Source organism: Lineus longissimus, chromosome 2, assembly GCF_910592395.1.
Source record: "Lineus longissimus chromosome 2, tnLinLong1.2, whole genome shotgun sequence".
Taxonomy (NCBI): domain Eukaryota; kingdom Metazoa; phylum Nemertea; class Pilidiophora; order Heteronemertea; family Lineidae; genus Lineus; species Lineus longissimus.
In genome coordinates, this window is record NC_088309.1 from 9,598,715 (window position 1) to 9,618,556 (window position 19,842).

At 43.6% G+C, this 19,842-nt stretch overlaps 1 protein-coding gene across 3 annotated transcripts in view; it reads right to left on the reverse strand.

The window, feature by feature from the left end:
• The window catches only part of LOC135482559 (protein retinal degeneration B-like), a 54,995-nt gene that overhangs the window by 22,240 nt on the left and 12,913 nt on the right, over positions 1 to 19,842 (reverse strand). For all 3 annotated transcript variants that reach the window (XM_064762689.1, XM_064762688.1, XM_064762687.1), the window contains exons 2-5: positions 16,875 to 16,972; positions 4,778 to 4,916; positions 1,411 to 1,543; positions 71 to 274 (exon numbers count right to left, since the gene is read on the reverse strand). In XM_064762689.1, the coding sequence (XP_064618759.1) occupies positions 71 to 274; positions 1,411 to 1,543; positions 4,778 to 4,855 (415 nt within the window). In that variant the 5' untranslated portion in view covers positions 4,856 to 4,916; positions 16,875 to 16,972. The remainder of the gene's footprint in view (positions 1 to 70; positions 275 to 1,410; positions 1,544 to 4,777; positions 4,917 to 16,874; positions 16,973 to 19,842) is intronic.

Below are 19,842 nucleotides of genomic sequence, written 5' to 3' on the forward strand. Positions count from 1 at the left end.
CCTTGGGTTTGATTTTAAGTGACTCTCTCAAAACGAGCTCACATTAATTTTCATTGCCACCATTACCTACCAACAGTTCTCGCACGCAAGTCCGCCTCTGATAAAGAAAATATGTTTTCTTGGTGGCCGCCATCATTGCAGTAACGCGTTTCAATCTCGAGCATGAATTTTTCCACAAACGGACAGCGGTATCTTGTCTTGGTGTAGGGGTAGGCGTTCCATGCTTCCTCTTCTACCCTGAGGGCAGACTTGGGCAGGATTGTCTTCAACCAGCCTGAAACCAACACATTTCACCATCATATTCATGAGACAGGGGTGCAACACCTGACCACCAAATCAAATTTGCAAATTTTCAGGATGATAACAGGGGAAGTCAAAAGAACAAAAGACAACAGCATTGGTTCTCTATTGACAGAAGTGGGAGACACTGACTGAGGTGGATGAAAGCAGGTGAGCAGGACGCAATGACCATCTGTGTGGATGGAAACCCGCAGAGACTGACTTCCTAGTGATTAATACGGTGTCAGATGATCACACCGATGACGACCCATGGCGCAACATTGCGGAGGAGTGTCTGAAGGTAATCGCACTGAAGTTTATATACAGCAGTTATGCAATGCTTTGTTATCAATATTGCAAGACCATCCACCTTCGCGACCTTTTACATGACAACTCGTTGGAAAGGCCAACACTTTCTGCTGGTGTTACTGAAGCCAAAGTCAATTTTCTTAAAATAGACTAGCTCCAAACCCGAGTTGGCATGCTTTCGAACGAGCACTAGCTTTATATCGAGACGTAGTTTTGTACCACAAGGTATCTAAATTAGCAAGTGCAAAACCTGCACGCAACAAGTTCACGTCAAATATTATGTCAATGGCATAATGGATGCCAACCAATCAGTGATTAGCGATGAAGACCGCTCGATAACAGGATGTCTACTGAACCTTCCCGATGTAAACACGAGAGTGTATCGAAAATGAACCAATTAATTATGAGTAATTTGTCCAATGGATTAGGCGCCCAATCAAGATTTGATCACTTCATACCATTAGGAAATTGAAGAGTCGCGGATAAGATTTTATTGCATGCGATAAAACACGCCAAGGCTACAGCGAACCATAATGGAACCATGATGGAACCACGTAGCAATCAACAGACTAAATTCCATGTTTGTGGCAAAAATTTAATGCTCATGACGTTGGAAATTTTTATCTCTTGCCATTTCAATCTGGGTCTACCCCAAAAGATGTGTCAGCTGAATCATATGGCAATCCCCAATGTCAGCGAAAAACACACAAACAAACAGATGGCAAAAGAAAATATCATGGTGAAATAATCACTTGATTTTTTCTTTTCTCTCTTAATAACTAACTGAAAATGACACAGCAGAACTACCTTGGTATAACTCACCTGGTAAATGGCTACCGATATGATATATTTTGTAAGTATATTGCCCATCGCCACCAGGACCATCTTTGTATGGCTCATTGACTAGAATCTCAACACCACTTCCAGACCCGGAGGACTCTTCCCGACTCTTTTTCTGAAAGTAGAAAGTTGCAAAAAGTTATTTGAATGTTATCTATGGTGAAAACTTTACTATCTGAAAGGAACAAAATCACATCTTTCTGCTTTTCTTCTTAAAGAGATTTTTTTGTGCTTTCCCAGCATTGGTAGAGAAGTGAACAGTGATTAACTAATTAACTAATAAAACTCTTTAATCAGTTATCATGCTCATTGTGATTAATTAATAATCAATTAAAACACTTTGATCAGTAATCATGCTCATTGGGATTAATAATTAATAATCAACTCTTTGATCAGTAATTATGCAGGTGTTACTTGGTGTTACTTGATTTATTACTCATGATCAAAGGAGTTTCTAATTGCAATGAAAAACATGCTAATTAAACAATCTGGTGTGAGTGTGAACGTGAATTTTTTTAATTACCATGATTAAAGCACAAAGCTATTCATATTTGGAGGATGTTAATTTGTTAATTGATTCTCAAAGGTGTGATAAGTTTTATTTAAAAAATAAAACACTTATCACTGATTACTGAAGTGATAAGTGTTCACTACTTGCGAGTTAGCTGATCATAATATTTTTCTGTTCGATACGAATCAACCAATCGTAATTCTTGAAACAAAGCCAAAGATCATCTCAGCCAATCAGAAAGTGAAAGCTGGAGACCATCAGTACATGTCGTTATAAAAGGGGTGTCAAATTGATATGAATTCAAACACTTCGTGACAACTGATGCAAATTGACAACTAAACGATGGAAAATTTTCAACAGAACAGATCAGATGCCATTCCAAGATACCACAGCCATCTTCCAGTGAATCGAAGTCATGTTCCAGTGATTCCAGTTCTTCCAAGTCCAAGTTATTCACGGATAACAAGTTATCTACCACTTCCTAGTCATCAGCAAATGATTCCAGTTCCAAGTCATCTGCCACTCCATCCAAGTTCAAGTTATCAATTGCTACCGCGACCAAGTTCAAGCCAGTTTCCAGTGACACCAATCCTGAGTTATCATCCAGTAATTTCAAGACTTCCAGAGCACCAAGGGTTGACAACTCCACTTCAGCCAATTTTCCATCACCAAGGGCCAACGAATTCACATTCACTACAGTACAAGGTCAAGCCAAGCCATGAACGGGTGCAAGTTTCACAGAGTACACCAACTTGCCAACCACTCCAGGTAAGCACCAACTTTGGTAGCCATCAACAAGTTCCGTATCCTTCCCCAGTAAGCAGCCACAGATACTTCAATCCAGCCACTCTATTCGAATTAGATTGCTGTTTACCCAGTCCGTGTGGTGCATTGCCAAGTCCCTACCCCTACCATTATCAAGACGTCAACCTCATGACACCTGTACTGCCTCGCTGCTCCACCAGTGAACTACCAACACCGACAAGCACCCAGAGTCGGAACCAACCACGTACCCCGGCCCAGGACAACATTCCATTGGTGAACAGCCTTGACGACAGTGGCTATTGCTCCCCTGCGTCAAACCAGTCAACGATCGCTTCATCGCAAGCACCAGGTCTTCGTTCGATTCCAGCCAGTTCCAAGATACAGAATCTGTCCAGCAGCCTCCTGAAGAAATTCTCCGATGACTCCCTCCTTTCCACATTGAAAGAAGACTTGAATGAAAACGATAAAGTCGAAACTCTCATCACAACCTGCAGAGAAAGTTACCACCTACCGATCGATGTGAGCAAGACAGCGCTGAACTTACGATTCGAAAGTCTGATGTTGCAATTTCCGAACGAAATTAGTGAAATGAAGAACTTTTTCTTGTACCAATGGTACAAACTCGAAGCTGCCCGATCAAACATTATCGTCTGCCAAAACGTGAATGAGGAAATGCCAAAAGAAGACTTTGCTGGGATGCAACATGGATTAATCGATCGTGTTCATGACAGCTTGGATTTACTAGAAGATACGCAGCCACGAACGAGAAAATCAACTGCAAGGGATTCTTCGATACCAAACCGTCTCAAGCATCGTGCCGTGTTCCAGAAAACGTCCACTCGGATTTTAGAGCAGTGGTTCCAAGATCACAGCGAATGCCCCTACCCAGATTCTAAAGACTGTACCATGCTTAGTCGCAGAACGAACATTTCCGCACAACAAGTTCGAAAGTGGTTCAGAAATCGTCGTCTTCGAATGGCGAAATCTCACATCAAACGCCACAACCAGTATAAATAGACGTCCGTCTCAAATTATCGTAAATGAACTCTTCAACTGTGACTAAGGGAAGACTTGAACATTTAATGTGCTAGTTTAGAACTGTTTTGACTACAGAAATGATGTGCAACTGTGACTAAGGGAAGACTTGAACATTTAATGTGCTAGTTTAGAACTGTTTTGACTACAGAAATGATGTGCTAATATATTCTGTGTTGATTTTTCAACATCCTGTTATGTGTTAAATTTTCAATGTATTATTAGATGTTTTATCTCCAAGATTTTTTCTTTTCGAATTGACAGGGGAGTGTAGTATGCTATATGCGTAAGTTGTTTGTTGTATGCCATACGCAGCATGTCACACACCAATCTTCTCAGAGTGTGACTAATGTCTTCTGCATTCTGGAGAAAAAACAATCCCCTGCAGTCTAGAGGTGCTAATTGACATATAACGCAAAACGTAAATTTGTCTTTCTATGATAATGGTGTGGGATCAAAAAGATAATCTGCAATCATTCTGTGCCTCAAGACACATTTCTCATGATAGGTTGACGTCAAGTTAAAAATAGTTATCGTCATTATCTTGATCTTTGATAGAAGGAGTTCTGATTTCATCTGCCCATTTTTATCCTTTTTTTTGGTTAAATCTGTGTCCCAGGGTTGAGTAATTAGTCAGTGTATATCACAATAATCTTTCTGACATTCAGAATTGTTTATATTAGAATCAATTCAGAATGGCGAACAGAATTGTAGTTTTTTTCCTGTTAAAGTGAGAATTTGTTTATTCGTTGTTAAATAAATGTGCTACTCTACGATGTAAATACAATTTTAATTTGATGGTAACATAATAAATATAGCTGAAGAAAAATATGCTTTGTTCCTTTGGTGCTTGGGATCAGGTATCAGGTATGATTGCAGAGACATATGAATGAATGCCATGCACCCCCCCCCCCCCCCCATCGGTAGACAGATGCCCCCTCACATCAAGCAATCCGAGAGATTTCACTCCCAAGTTTAAAGAAGATACAACGCTGTACACCCCCACCGCACCACACTCGGACCTCCCTTCAAACGTACCTGTATCATGTAGAGTTGAGCAATCCGGTACTCTTCCACTGTCATGGGCAGACAGATGCGATATTCCTTTATCAGCATGTTGGCAGTGTTCTAAGCATTACCCGTTTGATTAGAAAATGTCATCTTTGGTGGGGCCAGCCTGAAATAGAAGAACGACAAGACTTGTGAGATTATTGGTGACATAATTGATTCCTCAAACTGGCACTGCAACAATGTCAAATCACATCAGGTCATGACGTCATTTATGTCATTTATGCCATAGGGTTTCCACTGAGTTTATCTGCGACCTCTTTTGACATTACAGGTCCAGGACTTCAAATGAAGTTTAGATCATGCCGGTTATCAGCTGAGAAATAGCCCAGTCTGCTTCTTTCCACACGAACAATGTGAAGTTGTGGACTATCACCTCAGTAACTCGAGAATTTAAAACCATTACTAGAACTCAATACTTCAAACTACAAATGGAACTTTGCATCCATCCAGGAAGAAGTTTCAACAAAAGATTAGTCTCGGTTTCAACAGGTTTTATGAGAATCAAAGTATGGATACCACAAAAAGAAAATTAAAATCTCAGTTGGTGATCTCTAACCTTTCAATAAGAAAAACATTTTAAAGCCGGGCTCTGCTGGTCCCAAAAAAAGATCAAAGTATATCTCTCCATGACATTTAGATAAAATAAATGAAACGGCCAGGGGCCATTGTGCTCACCGTATACATCTTTTAGTAGGCAGGATCATGCTTAGTTTAGAGGTGAATATGGTGAACACAATCAGGCATGAAGACTTTTTTTAGATGTGTATTGATGTCAAGTAATAAGACAGGGCAGTATATATAAGTTTATGATCCAACCAATAATTGTCTATGACATCAACAAGATCAATATCGTGTGATTGCTAAGAGTCCCTGCAATAAAAAATTCATCGAAAAAAAGTCATTAATAAGCGAGATATTGCACGTCCTACTTTTTCAGTTTTGACCCCCTGGTGGCCAAATCAAGAATCAGATCAGGCCAAAATTCGGTGTCAGAGATTATCTGATGTAGGGGGTCACATGTACCAACTTTCAAGTTCATAGCTTCAGCAGTTAAGAAACGTGCCATAGTTACACTCTAATGGCCAATTTACGCCATTTGACCTCTGTGACCTAGAAAAGGAGGTCAAATCCAAAAATCGTAGGACAAGTGGTGTATCCTTGCTAGAAGTCCCTGCCATAAAAATTTTATCGAAAACAATTCACTCAAATAAGCTAGATATTGCACTTCTTCCTTTTTCCATTATGGCCCCTGGTGGCCGAATAAAGAATCAGATCAGGCCAAAATTCGGCATCAAAGGTTATCTGATGTAGGGGGTTATATGCACCAAGCTTCAAGTTCATAGCTTTACTGGTTAAGAAACGTGCCAAAGTTTACACTCTAACGGCCAATTTACGCCATATGACCTCTGTGACCTTGAAAAGTAAGTCAAATTGAAAACCCGTAAGACATGTGATGTATTCTTCCTAAGAGTACCTACCATAAAAATTTTATTGAAAACAAGTCACTTATAAGCAAGATATCACACTTTTTAGATATCCACTTTTGGCCCCCTGGTGGCAAGGTTGAGAATCACATCAAACTGAAATTCAGCACCAGAGGCTATGTGATATAGGGGGTTATATGTACCAAGTTTAAATTACATAGCTTTAGTGGTTAAGAAACGTGCCATAGTTTACACTCTAACGGCCAATTTACGCCATATGACCTTGGTGACCTTGAAAAGTAGGTCAAATTGAAAACCCGTAAGACATGTGATGTATTCTTCCTAAAAGTACCTACCATAAAAATTTTATCGAAAACAAGTCACTTATTAGCGAGATATCACACTTTTTAGATTTCCACTTTTGGCCCCCTGGTGGCAAAGTTGAGGATCAGATCAAACTGAAATTCAGCACCAGAGGCTATGTGATATAGGGGGTTACATGAACTAAGTTTCAAGTTCATAGCTTTAGTGGTTAAGAAACGTGCCATAGTTTACACTCTAACGGCCAATTTACGCCATATGACCTCTGTGAACTTGAAAAGTAGGTCAAATTAAAAACCCGTATGATATAAGATGTATATTTGCTATGAGTACCTACAACACAAGTTTCATCGAAAACAAGTCACTAATAAGCGAGATATCACACTTTTTAGATATCGACATTTGGCCCCCTGGTGGCCAAGTTGAGAATCAGATCGGACCGAAATTCAGTGTCAGAGGTCACCTGACCTAGGGGGTGCTGTGTACAAAGTTTCAAGTTCATAGCCCTAGCGGTTAAGAAACGTGCCACTGTTTTTGAAATAGGATACGACGACGGACGACGACGGACACTGCGGTATTACATAGACTCCCCTACGGTGAGCCAAAAGTTAATGTAAAATCGCTTAGAAAACAGACTTCTTTCGGAAATATCTTTCAACACCTCTGACGGAAAAAAAGCAAATGGTTTGAATTTTAGTGTGTACACATATACTTGACATTAAACTCCCAATTAGCTTTAGTAGTGGCAGTGTACAGACACCTGCAGTATTTATTGACAAAAACCGACTCCCAATCATCTCAGCACACCCACTCAGGTGGGGGCACAGCATATGCCATCAAATATCTTTCATGATCTGACTTTTGAATACAGCAGTCTATTGACATCATCTTATAATATAAGAGCTGAAGACAGAAATATCAGCAGCTAATCCATGCAGATAATAAGTCCTGTTTGAATATCAACATGTGAGTCACATTCAAGCTCTTCCTCAAAAAGTCACATGAGTACTAACATATTGCACCCTCCCTCATGTGACGGTAACGATCATGCAACTCCATTCCGAGAATGTAATAATCAAAGATGCTTCAAGTCCATCGCCTATCATTTTGTGCTATCCTTTAAAGAACAGGAGCAGAAATTTGAAAATTCTCACCATTGCCTGTGGGGAATTGATATCCAATATAAAGGCAATTTCGATTGCAGACAATTTCCGATCTGGACTCTCGAAGAAGGCTTAAAGGGACAATAGAATAATGTCACATCAACAAGCTGTAATGGTCAATGGTTGAATTCAAGGCGAAGCTTTTCATAAAATATTCCTCAATGTGCGCAAGAGGTACCAAGTTGGGTTATCAGTGACCTGATATCAACTGTGGGTGCCATTGACAGATTTGATTTATAGCTGAGAAGCTGGATTCATCTCCGCAATAGTGATAATGAAACATCATCCGTATTCCCCTTGGATTTTCCACAGCTTTCCATTTGCAAATACCACCTACGTATGTGCAATACTCACAATAATCACCGTAGAGCACTTCGCCCACACATTTTGAATGCTGAATGACACTTTTACCTACTTCACTGGAAAAATGGAAAAAAGCACGCCTGGATACAGTGCTCAATTCCACTGTTCAAGCAGTAGGAAATGAAATCTTGAAAATCATATGGGATGGAATCGTGGCTATTTTAGCCACATAAAATAAACTGGATTGGTAATAGTTTATGCGAATCTTATATATAGCCCAACAGGTTGTGGATAAGCTGCATGCCTGATGATATAAATAACTTACGATAAACTGGTGTTCGAAGAGTTATAAACCACAGTTCATTTTACAACAGTATTTTTTATGTATGAGAGATAGGGAGAAGGGGACAACCATTTATACATGTCCACACTGATTTCCGATATGCTATCGACTTGGGAAATACATAGTGAGGGAAAACCGAATCCTGTCGCAAGCACAACACATATTTTTAAAACCGACTCATCATCACTGGACAATTAGCCTGTCTGTCTGATACAGGTCAATCAGGCAGAGTATAACATGCATGCTGACGTCACCAATGTGAGGCAATATTACAATGGCAGAGTATACATGCATGCGTCACCAATGTGAGGCAATATCATAATTTTCACTCCAGAGTTATCATGAGGGTTGTCCACCATCAGATGGTATTAAGTTTTTAAACATTTAACTTATATGATGTATGGTGATGGATTATCCCAACAGACCCAGGACAAAAGATCATTTTTTTCTCTCGTCCAATTGAATCTCTCATATCTGGACGCAAAGCGACTATACGACCATATAGCTAGAATCTTGAAGTGTTGAACCCCCATGTCTCAATTTTGAAGGTCAGCTGCGAGCAGGATACATTGTAGTTACACGAGGACAGTAGGGCACTAGAGTGTCCCTCCCCCTCCCCCCAGCCCTAACATTACCCCTGAAAGGAACCAATGGTGTAATGAAGAGACTCGCCATACTCACATGAGAATTAGATTCAGGTCCTGAGGTGACAATTTCCAATTCAAATCTAACTATCTTCTCTCCTGACTTGAATAGATATGAACATCCAGGAAAAATTTACTTCTATCACTACCAACAATGATATCGACAGGAAATCAGGTTTTTTTTCATGCAATTGTAATTAGCAGATGCTTTTGTCTAGATACCAGATCGTTGCTACTATATATTGTGGTATCACAAGTTTCACTTTCCGTTTTCTGTTAACGGATTCCCTTGTTCAAGTGAGACGTTCCTGGAAGAATGAGGAAGGTCGCACTTGACAATTAAATTAATTACATTTTATAAATGATAAAATGAAATCTTGACTTTAATTTTCTGGTGGGATCCATAGAGGAAACACAATCGGAGATGTCCGTTAAGAAAGTTGATTGGTTTTATTATTGCCAGGAAAATAAGATCTGGAGCAGACTTTTGTTGGACTTGGAACTTCACCATAGGTCCTGTTTCCTTCTTATCAAGCCTCCATCTTCCCACACAATATGGTGGAAGATATTTTCAAACTCACAGCGCAGAGCCAAGACTTGGTATGACTTGACGAACCCCACTATTTATTGAACCAACTGTGGAGAACTTCCTCACCTTGCCTCCAAGGCCAAGGTTGCAGTCATCACTTGGATGAGCAATTCCTCTCCTGATCCAAAGCAACTGGCAAGGCAAACAAATCACAACACCCCAGACGTTTTCTCTTGCACTATATAATGGCATGAGCAAGTAGTTTACTGCCCGCTAAGCTACCGCCCTTGAAGGAGCAGCTGTGGTGTAGTGGCTTAGACTCTCGACCAGTGGTCAAGAGGTCCCGGGTTTGATCCCCACTGTAGGCGTAAGAGTGTAGGCTGGTCTCTCTGTCTTACTTGCCTCTCTACACCCAGGTGTATAAATGCCCATTTCCTTACAAGAAATGGCCATTTTGTTAGTTCATACTTACCTATGGAACACTTTTGCATGTTACTCCATTTGGGCTCAAACACAAGAGTATCCCTTTAATTTTCTAAAGGGAGAACTGAGTTAACAGCTCGGCCGCCAGGCGGCGCCCTGACCGATCCCGCGAGATCGCGCCGATCTCATGCCGCCATATTTAGTCTTTACTCTTGAGCGTTAATAAAGAGTATGTTCCGTTTGTGGGGACGGCAGGAGGGCCGTGTTCCATAGGTAAGTATGAACTAACAAAATGGCCATTTCTTGTAAGGAAGTGGGCATTTTGTGTCATTCAAACTTATGGAACACTTTTGCATCGAATCCCAGCAACCTATTGGAGGTGGGAAACGAGGACTTACCTAAGGCTGAGCTGTTGTTCCATCCAGGAGGCACCACCGGCATATTAGCTAAGGAGGACTGCCAGGGGAAAGAAATGGGGAGAACCGGAGGACCGGTATTTTGATCTCGGTATTACAATCATATTAGAGAGAGTAATAGACCCATTCTCCGGAAAGCGCTAGAATTGCGTAATAAAACCATCTTCTTTCCGGCAACAGAGCTTAGAGCAAGTAAGGCATGTTGAAGGGTGTAGAATGAGTTATTGCTAAACAACAATAAGAAATTGCGTCCTTTCTAGTCTACTAGGGGTTGCCTGGATTGTTGAAGATAGGGCATATCAAAAATGGCGCAAGATGCGCGTTTGACTCTTCAATCGGGCTTCCCCCCCTTTTTTGATCTAGCCAGGATCAAACAACATGCCCCGCAGACACAATCGGGCCGATTGTGTGCATGCCATCTACGAGGGAAGAAACGTCTCGTAGGTAGAAACGAGAGAATGTGGAGTGATTACTCCAACATGCAGCGGAAACGACTTCTTGAAGAGCAACTCCTCAGTAGTTAGCCCAGGAGGTGGCTAGTGCTCTAACTTCGTGCGCTGAGATGTTAGCTAGCGCACGAAGATCAGAGGAAGTCTTCAAGGTGTTGTAGGAAAGACGAATAGTCTCCACAAAAACAAACGCTCTCTCCCCTGGCGGATACCGGGAGGTTTTGTCCTATTTATGTAGAACTTTAGGGCCCTGACGGGACATAAAGTTCTGTCAGGAAGATCATAAGAGATCGTTCCTGACAGAGAGGGAATAGTAACCGGGGGCCGAGAGGCGGCCGGTCCCTGGTTCTTCGCCAGAAATCCTGGTATGAAAGCCAGGATAACCTCCCCTCCCTCTCTAAAAGCCAGCTTCTTAAAAGAAAGTGCATGGAGCTCTGATCTCCGTTGGGCGGTAGCCAAGGCTACTAGAAAGACCGTTTTGAGTGTCAGATATTTCATGGATGAAATAGACATGGGTTCAAAAGGATGCCTCATGAGCACCTTAAGGACAACAGAAAGGTCCCTTTTAGGGGTGTTGTGAACCGGTCTAGGACGTTTTTAATAACATTCCTCTGAAAAGAGGGGTTATTTGGTCCTCCCAACGAAGATCCCAGGTGCTTAAAACACGGAGGGTAGAAGCGATGGCGGACTTGTACCCTTTTATAGCCGTGACAGATAGTTGTCTTTCCGTGAATAATTCAATAAGGAAATCAACTAATCTGTATATAGAGGGAGAGATCGGATTAACTCCGTTCTCCCTGCACCAGGAAGTGAAGGTAGACCACTTTCCTTGATACACATCAAGGGTAGACCCCCTTTGAGGTGCGGACCTGCGCTTGACAGCGATGTCCGAAAAGCCTCTCTGGTGGAGATGCAACTGGATAAGTTCCAGGCGTGAAACTTGAAAAATCCAGGGTTCTGGTGGTAGCATCTCCCCAGGGGGTGCCACAGGAGGTGCTTCCAAGTAGGAAGACTCCTGGGGTGGTCTATCAGGAGCTCCAGCAAGGCTGGGAACCAGGCCTGATTTGGCCAGCAAGGTGCGATGAGAGTTATTCTCACCGGGTGGCTGGTCAAGATCTTGTTCAGGACTGGTTGGATGAGAGGGAGGGGTGGAAACGCATATGCGTTCAGCCCGACCCAAGAGGCTGTAAGGCTGTCGACTTCCAGGGCCTCTTCGTCCGGAAGTGGAGAGTAATAGATGGGAAGGCGATTGTTCAGCCTGGTGGCGAACAGATCTACCTTCGGAGATTGCCAAAGGCGACAAAGGTCGTCTACAATCTCCTGATGGAGTGTCCACTCTGTCTGAACTAGCTTGTTCTGACGGGACAGGGCGTCGGCAAGGATGTTGCGATTGCCCGGTATGTGTCTGGCACATATCGATACTCCAAGGTCGGCACAAAGATGGTAAAGCTCCCAAGTTAGCTGGAAACGAATGCCGGACTTTGTGCCTCCCTGTCTCCTGACATATGCTACTACTGTAGGATTGTCAGAGAACAGGGTTACTCTCCGATTCTTCAGGCGAAGGGAAAGAGCCCTCACGGCAAGAAGGACAGCCTTCATTTCCAATATATTTATTGGAAGAATGGTCTCCTCCATTGTCTATAGACCCCTTATGGACATGTCCCCGTTGTTCAGATGTGCTCCCCACCCTAGTAGGGAAGCATCTGTGAACAGGGACACTTCTGGGGGCGGTGGAGCAAGATCTACACCGCTTTGGAGACGAGTCTCCGACTCCCAGAAGTTCCAGACGTTCTTGAGTAGGTATTGAGGTATCAATACCAACTTGTCTAATGGGTCCCTGTGGGGTTTCCATAGAGACATTAGAAACATCTGGATGGGACGCATATATAGACGGCCAAGGGGGCTTTGGTCTGCTGCCGAATTCAGAAGTCCCAAAAGGCTCAAGCATCGCCTTGCAGGAGCTTGAGTCCTTCCTCTGAATTCTGCGACGAGATGAAGAATTTTCTTTATCCTGTCTAGGGGGGGCAGCATTTTCCCTATGGCCGTAAGGAACTGAACTCCAACGTAAACGAAGTCTTGGGATGGTATGAATTCTGACTTTGTTTCGTTGATAATCCAACCTGCGGAAACTACTTTTTGCTTTAGAACCTGAAGTTGTTGCAGTAGTAGTTCCCGCGATTTACAACGGAGTAGCCAATCGTCTAGGTAGTGATGGAGCTTGAACCCCATCACGTGAAAGGGAGCGACGAAGGCTGTGACTATCATCGTAAAAATTAGGGGTGCCAGACCGAACGGCAGGGCCCTGAATTGATGCGTCTTTCCTTCGTAATGGAATCGAAGGAAGTGTTGATAGTCTGGATGGATCGGTACATGTAAGTACGCATCCGTTAAATCCATCGATACCGCCCAATCGTTGGGCTGTATCGCCGTTGCTATAGACCTGGTGGTTTCCATCTTGAAATGAGGAACATTCAAGAAGGTGTTTAACCTGGAAAGGTCTATGATCAGCCTCCATGTCCCTGCTTTCTTGGGAACCAAGAAAACGTGGCTGTAAAAGCCGGGGGAGCATGGATCTTGAAGGACCTGGATAGCTTGCTTCTCCAGTAATGTCGCGACCTCTGCTTGGAGGGCAGAGGCCTTGACTAGGTCCTTCGGTGGCTGAACTGGGGTTGGATATATGGTAGTCGAGGGGGGTACGGTTGAAATCTAGTTTCACTCCGTATCTCAACATGTTTGGGACTGGGGACCCCTTTGGGCACCAATCGTCCCAAATGTCTGCAAATTTTTGCAGACGGCCCCCGACTACCGGAGTTGGCTCCTTTTTGCGTCCGGGAGTAGAAAGGAGGGGGGAGTCACCTCTTCCGGCCAGCACCCCTTGGGCGAAAGGAGTGCTTAGTCGGACCGGATCCACCCTGGTTAGAGGAAGTATTTTTCCTCTTTCCAGTCCGGCGACCCTCCGCTTCCCGTCGGAAGGATCCAGCAGGAGCAGGCTGACTAGGCGGGGTAGGCCTAGGCAGCACCTGCCTGGCGTACGGGATTGAACCCGATGCCTGCTGGGGCCTCTCTATCTTTCTACCGTTAGGTGAGAGGTCTTGGCCCTCTGTGTCGCAGTGGGGGCATATAATTTGTCCCAATCTTTCTGTGCTTGAGCCGCCTCTTGTACAGAATCTGCGAACAGGAAAGAACCGTCCATAGGAGCGGTTCTTAAGGCCCCTTCCAGCTGGAGGGATCTGATGACACTGAGAGAGCCCAGTGCGGCGTCTCTACGGAGTAGGACGCTATTTGCTGCGGTCTTGGCGGACAGAGCAATAGCGTGCCTAATCGAATGTGACAAGGATGTCACAAGCGATTTTGTGTCATCAGATAGTGACTCATTATCTTTTAGGGATCTGGCTAGGGCCAGGTTAGTGTGCTCTGCGTAGGAGAGCACCGCTAACGTGTTTTTGGCCAGACCCTTTTGTGCTCTAAGGTCTCGGTAAGCCGAGGAGGAGGTCACCCTAGGCACGAGTTGGTCCAGCTGTACAGCGTCCTTTAATATGGAAGTCGATGCTGCAGCTGGACAGCCGGCCGAGCTGACTCGATAATAGTCAGCGCGGTACAACGGGAGGAAGTTGTGCTGTGAACAACTTCCCCGGTTTACACCAAGCTTCCGGTCCGACTGCCGGAAGGACAGGGATGGAAGTACGTTGGTGGGCGCCTTGTGAGTCTCTGATTGTACGCTCCAAAAGTTCAGAGACTGCTACCACCGACGGGGAGGGAGGAAGGAATTCAAGTGCCCGAGTGGAGCCTTGAGAAACCTGTGGATTGGGATCCACTTCCTGTCCCCAGAGTGAAAAGGTCGGTGTTGACAAGGCTGGCAGTTCCGGCGGGGTAGGGCACAGATCCTGCGGGAGGTACGCTCTGATCAAGGATCTGAGTGTCCTCATATCCGACAAGATACTGGCCTCCTCTGTTGACAGCTCCTCCTGATTGGGGGAGCGGTAGCCTGGCTGAGAACTCTCGTTCTCAGAAAATTCCTCTAAAATAGAGGAGTCGGATGGTGGGTATCCGATGGGACCAGGCGCACCAGAGGAACCGGAACCCTGCTCCAGATGGCTGAGTCTATCAGTAAGACCTGCTACCATCTGGATGAGCTGGGACAGTTGCTGTCCCGACTCGGGTTCCGGACTCGACGTGCGGCTTCTCTCAACGACGGGCGGTTGAGGCGAGGGTGAGCGCATAAGCGAACCCTGGAAGCCGTATGTACGGGCGAATGGGTCTTCCGGAAGCGGAAGATGCCCATATTCTGAACCAGAGTTCAGATGTCCTCTCTGCGTAGCTTGTTCCATGGGAACGACGCCTCTGCTACGAGGAGGGGGTGGCACTTCCGGTTGGTTCCACCCAAGAGGTTGGCCAACGTAGGAAGGTGCCTGCATTTCCGGTAGGACGAAGTCCGAAACCGGAAATGCCCGTAACTCCTTCGCCGGTATGGAGCTACCGGATGCCCTTTTAGAAGGAGGTACGGAGGGCGGAAACGCTGTTACCGAAGACGCATGGCGTTTCGGAGGTGGCGTTATAAAGTCCGGCCCTACTCTACTGTGTCCGTGAGGACTGGGGTTATTTTGCAGTAAAGACTGAGAAAAACCCCCAGTAGAGTCTTCGGTTACTGAAAAACGGGAACCCGCGTCAGTAACCGGAACTGCAATCGGCGGACCGGAAGCAGGGTGCTCCCGCGGGTACAAAGGGCTTGTACTCGGGGGAGCGGACGACAGAGGAACCGGAAGGTTCCCTGAGGTCCGGGGTATATTAAACCCTTGGAGACTTATTGGATGTAAGTCTCCCTTGGGACCACAGACATTAATAATGTCAGATCCCGCATCCTTCGCAGCCGCGGCCGGAACCGGAACTCGGCTGACGGAAGGGGTGGTGGCGGGAGGTTTGCTAGACCTCCGGGTTATATGCCCGGAAACGGAACCGGAAGAGGGTTTAGGCGTCTTCGCGGCCCGTTTCCCGCCACCAGACGCATTCCTTTGTGGTGAGACAAAGGATGCCGTCGGAGGGGTACGCCATATAAAAAATGGTACCAATGACAATAAAAACACTGGGAACCCCAAGTAGGCCAGAAAGGACGCAATAATTAATGGAAAGGAAAACATGCCTACTTGAATTAAACACTATTGCAATGGATCTGAGTCTTGTTCATTACAATAGAGCGGAGAATAGCCTACTTAACTCTACCCTACCAAGATCAAAATAATGGAGCCGGGTCGACTAAGCTAGCTAAGAAAATGTCTATAATTAAATAGACTGGACAATACTAATGCCAAGATTAGTTTGGCGGTCTACTCCGTAGGTGAATGAACCCAAAAATCGTCTAGACTTGGCTGGTTGAATTTGGTTTTAAATCGAATTCACGGCAGCTTTGAAAAAACGATGTGCTTCGTAGAAGCACAAGAGTTTTTAGACCAATGCAACCATTTTCAACACTGTACAGTTTCTCTCTGTACTCTTCGCTTGAAGCATGTACAACGTACCGACAGCCCGACTCAAAAATACACATTTGTATAGATGATGCTCAGGGGGAAAATCGCATCCAGGATTCTTATTCCTAGAGTCTTCATAAACTTCTGGTAATGGTATTCATGACAACCACCGGAAAACTCGGTCAATATCTTCTTTCATTCCACTGGTTTATTGGCTTGGGCATTATATCCTTTCAAATTCATCGGCTTTGAAAATGCCACAGCTGGATTCAATGATATTTTTAAACGCTGTGTAGTTATTTTCACTCATGTCAAATGTTCTTCAACAGGCAGCTGACATGGTTTGAGGATCAATCAACTGCACAAACTTGCCATCAGCATGAAATATATTTCAATCAGAATTTCAGGATATTATCATACCTCACCATTGCAAGATATTAGGATATTGCCAAGGCGTGAGCAAGGGAGTCGAAATCTATCATACTTGGCTTTATTGATGAAAACGAAAAGCAGTTTGGCAGCGTGTTTCAAGCGAGTATTTGACCAGGATTTTCCAGGTTTTATTTCTCCTCAATCACTTAACTCACCTCCAAATTTTTTGTTGTCGATCAGAGATTCACCTGGAATATCCAACCAGTGGACAAGGCTCGAGTTACTGATATGCTCTGCATCGATCTACATTTACCTGCAAAGACAAAAAAGTTTAAATAATTTTAACAAAATTAGATTCAAAATTCCAGCGCGATCATTGAATCCTGTTGTGGCAACCCTCTTTCCTCCATAGCGCAAACAAATGTGTTCAAGTTACCAGCAAGGCCGTTCGTCGACGAATCCCAACCTTTGACATTCACGATTTTTCCATCTCGCTGCACACAGGTTGCTGATGTAGCGAGGCAAACAATCAATAGTGGCGTTTTTACCACCGAATCATCGAGAGATGCGCGGGAATCTATCTATTCGAAAGGCTGCAGGTGTTGGGTATCGTATTAACCAGTGGTGTAATCATGAAACCAATTTCTGTATCATTCGCGAGTTCTGATGTTGTCGTATTAGATATTGATTCCTTAAAGGGGTACACCGTTGGTATTTAATCACGAAAACAGGAAAATAGAAATGCAGTTATACACAATGATGTATGGTGCAATTATCATGCATGCAACCTGGCTGAAACGTGGCATATCTAGTATTCATATCTGTCTCCATAACGGCAATGTTGAAATTCATATTCTGTCAGTCTTCTTTACTCAATTGAAAATTTTCAAATTCAATCTCAAATTTCAAATTTTTAACCAGAGACGAAGGTAGGCCTTTAAAGGGGAAATAGTAAACACCCCATGTCCAATTCCAATTTCGTGAAAAACAGCCAAAACATTTTTTTAATGACTACTCGCCCTTGTCGCAGAGTCCGAGAAATTACCTTCTGAAAATCTGACAGCAATCCTAATGTCCCATCTCAATATTGGATCATTACACGCCATCAGCGTGATTAGTCACGTGCGCAATAATTATCACTGTTGATTTATTCAATATAATGCACAAACGCAGCACCGTCATTCAATCGCAAAACTATTGATCATCTACCTGTCCATTTTGTCCATAATCATTTGTGGAGAAAACTATAACTCATCATTTTTGATTGAGTATGTTATTGCCTGCCATTTTGCGACCCATTTATTACATTCAGTACCACAATCCAGGGGTGGAAATTGCGCATACCATGTTATCTCAAGAGAGTATTTCTCCTCCAAGGCTGGATGCGCATGCCACTATGGTTCACACGCAAGTTGGGTTAACTGGTATAGTGACATAAACTTTGCCTTTGGTCTGAGCCAGAGGAAGAGTCGAATCATTGCAAAGGTCGCCATCCTCACCGTACCAAACCAAGTTAAACCGCAAATTGGATCAAAGCAGTTTGAAGGCTTAGTGGGTAGAAACATAATTTAGTTAGTGGTGACACTTTGACAACTTGGACAAATCTATACACGCCCAGAGACTTCAAATAGAGACCATGAGGTGAAATCCAGGCCATTACCACCTTAGGGAAGTGGCATAATGGATATCTTTCAAGAAGTAAGGTCATACATAGGTTCGACTCTCAGGAGTTAATTGCTGCATCCTTAAGGATGACACTTTAACCTTATATTACTTGTGTCTCTATCCTAGGTGTAGATAGAGACTGTGTTGGCAGTGTGAAGTTTGAATCAGTAGCGGCAAGAAGGTATAGCCCGACAGCGATTTATCTTCCACAATAAGAAATAGTTTGCCTGATAGATATGTTTGACATCTAGAAAAAAATCATGGAGTCTTAACAAATGAATAAATGGATGATACTATCTGCACTCCCCTGCCACAACTCAGTGAATAATTAATGGAAAATATATGAACTATTAGCGGAATCTGAGGAGAAAGCATTAGTGACGCAAATTAAAAAGTATGCAAATCTGCCACAAGCGATTTACCAATAATTCATGCCGTCTGCCAAGTTAGTCTGCCAAAGCTATTAAATTCTTTAAGTCAGAATGCACACAGATGGATGCCAGGATGCAAGCCTGCAGTAAAAATGAAGGCTGCTTTAACGTTGATAAAATCACCCATGCAATGAGTTGGTTCAAGGTTCTCCATCAAGCTCTACTCACTCACCCGCTCATTCTAATCCTTACCATATTTCTTTTCATCCCAACTTATTAAAGACTGACAAATTCTCATTTACTTTAAGGGTCTGGGCTACACATTCGATTGGATGACACAAATGCGCGATATGGAACACAATATGAGGACCAAGTGAAAGAAGGCATTGAAGCAAGACAAACATCAGCGCATCCAGTCTCCATGGTTTCCAAGCATGGGTGTTTGCAAAGATTCCCACAAGCAGTTCCTGTGACGTACTGTGTCTATAGAAATTGACCATATCCAAGCAACTAACACTCTGTGATGATAACACTGTCTGGAACATTCCGAGGTTTCTCGTACAATTTTGCCAATGAGGCCAATTTATTCGAAGAAGCAGGAATGAAGATTAACCACAACCATTGCAGCAAAAGATGAAGATGAGTTCTAGTTCAAGATCATCATCATCATCATAATCATCATCATCATCATTATCAATATGGCTTCAAGGTTCATTGAGGAGTTCAGCCATATTGTGGTGATTTTTGCAGTCCACTGTAAGCTGTGAGCTCACATACTTTCTGACACACTACTTTCTTCTACTTCGGGTAAAACTATATTCAGCAACAACCAGACACCAAGAAGAAGAAAGGTGAAGAAACCGCAAGAAGGTTTGTCAAAGTGTGAATGAAATTGCCTGAAGGACAACTGCTTCTTTGTAGTCTACGAACAGATAGTATCTGATCAATACAAGACGAGCTGCAGACAGAAAGGAAGAACGATAACAACTAACCTGATTTGAGGTGCGAGGGAAAAGATTGGCAAAGAAAGCACTGCACTGTGAAATTGACAAAGGTTGATTGATGGTCCACATCAGAGAAGGACAAAATGGCCAGAGGCCATCCCCTGATTGGCAGTCAGCCAATTCTTCACAGCTCTACAAAGTGC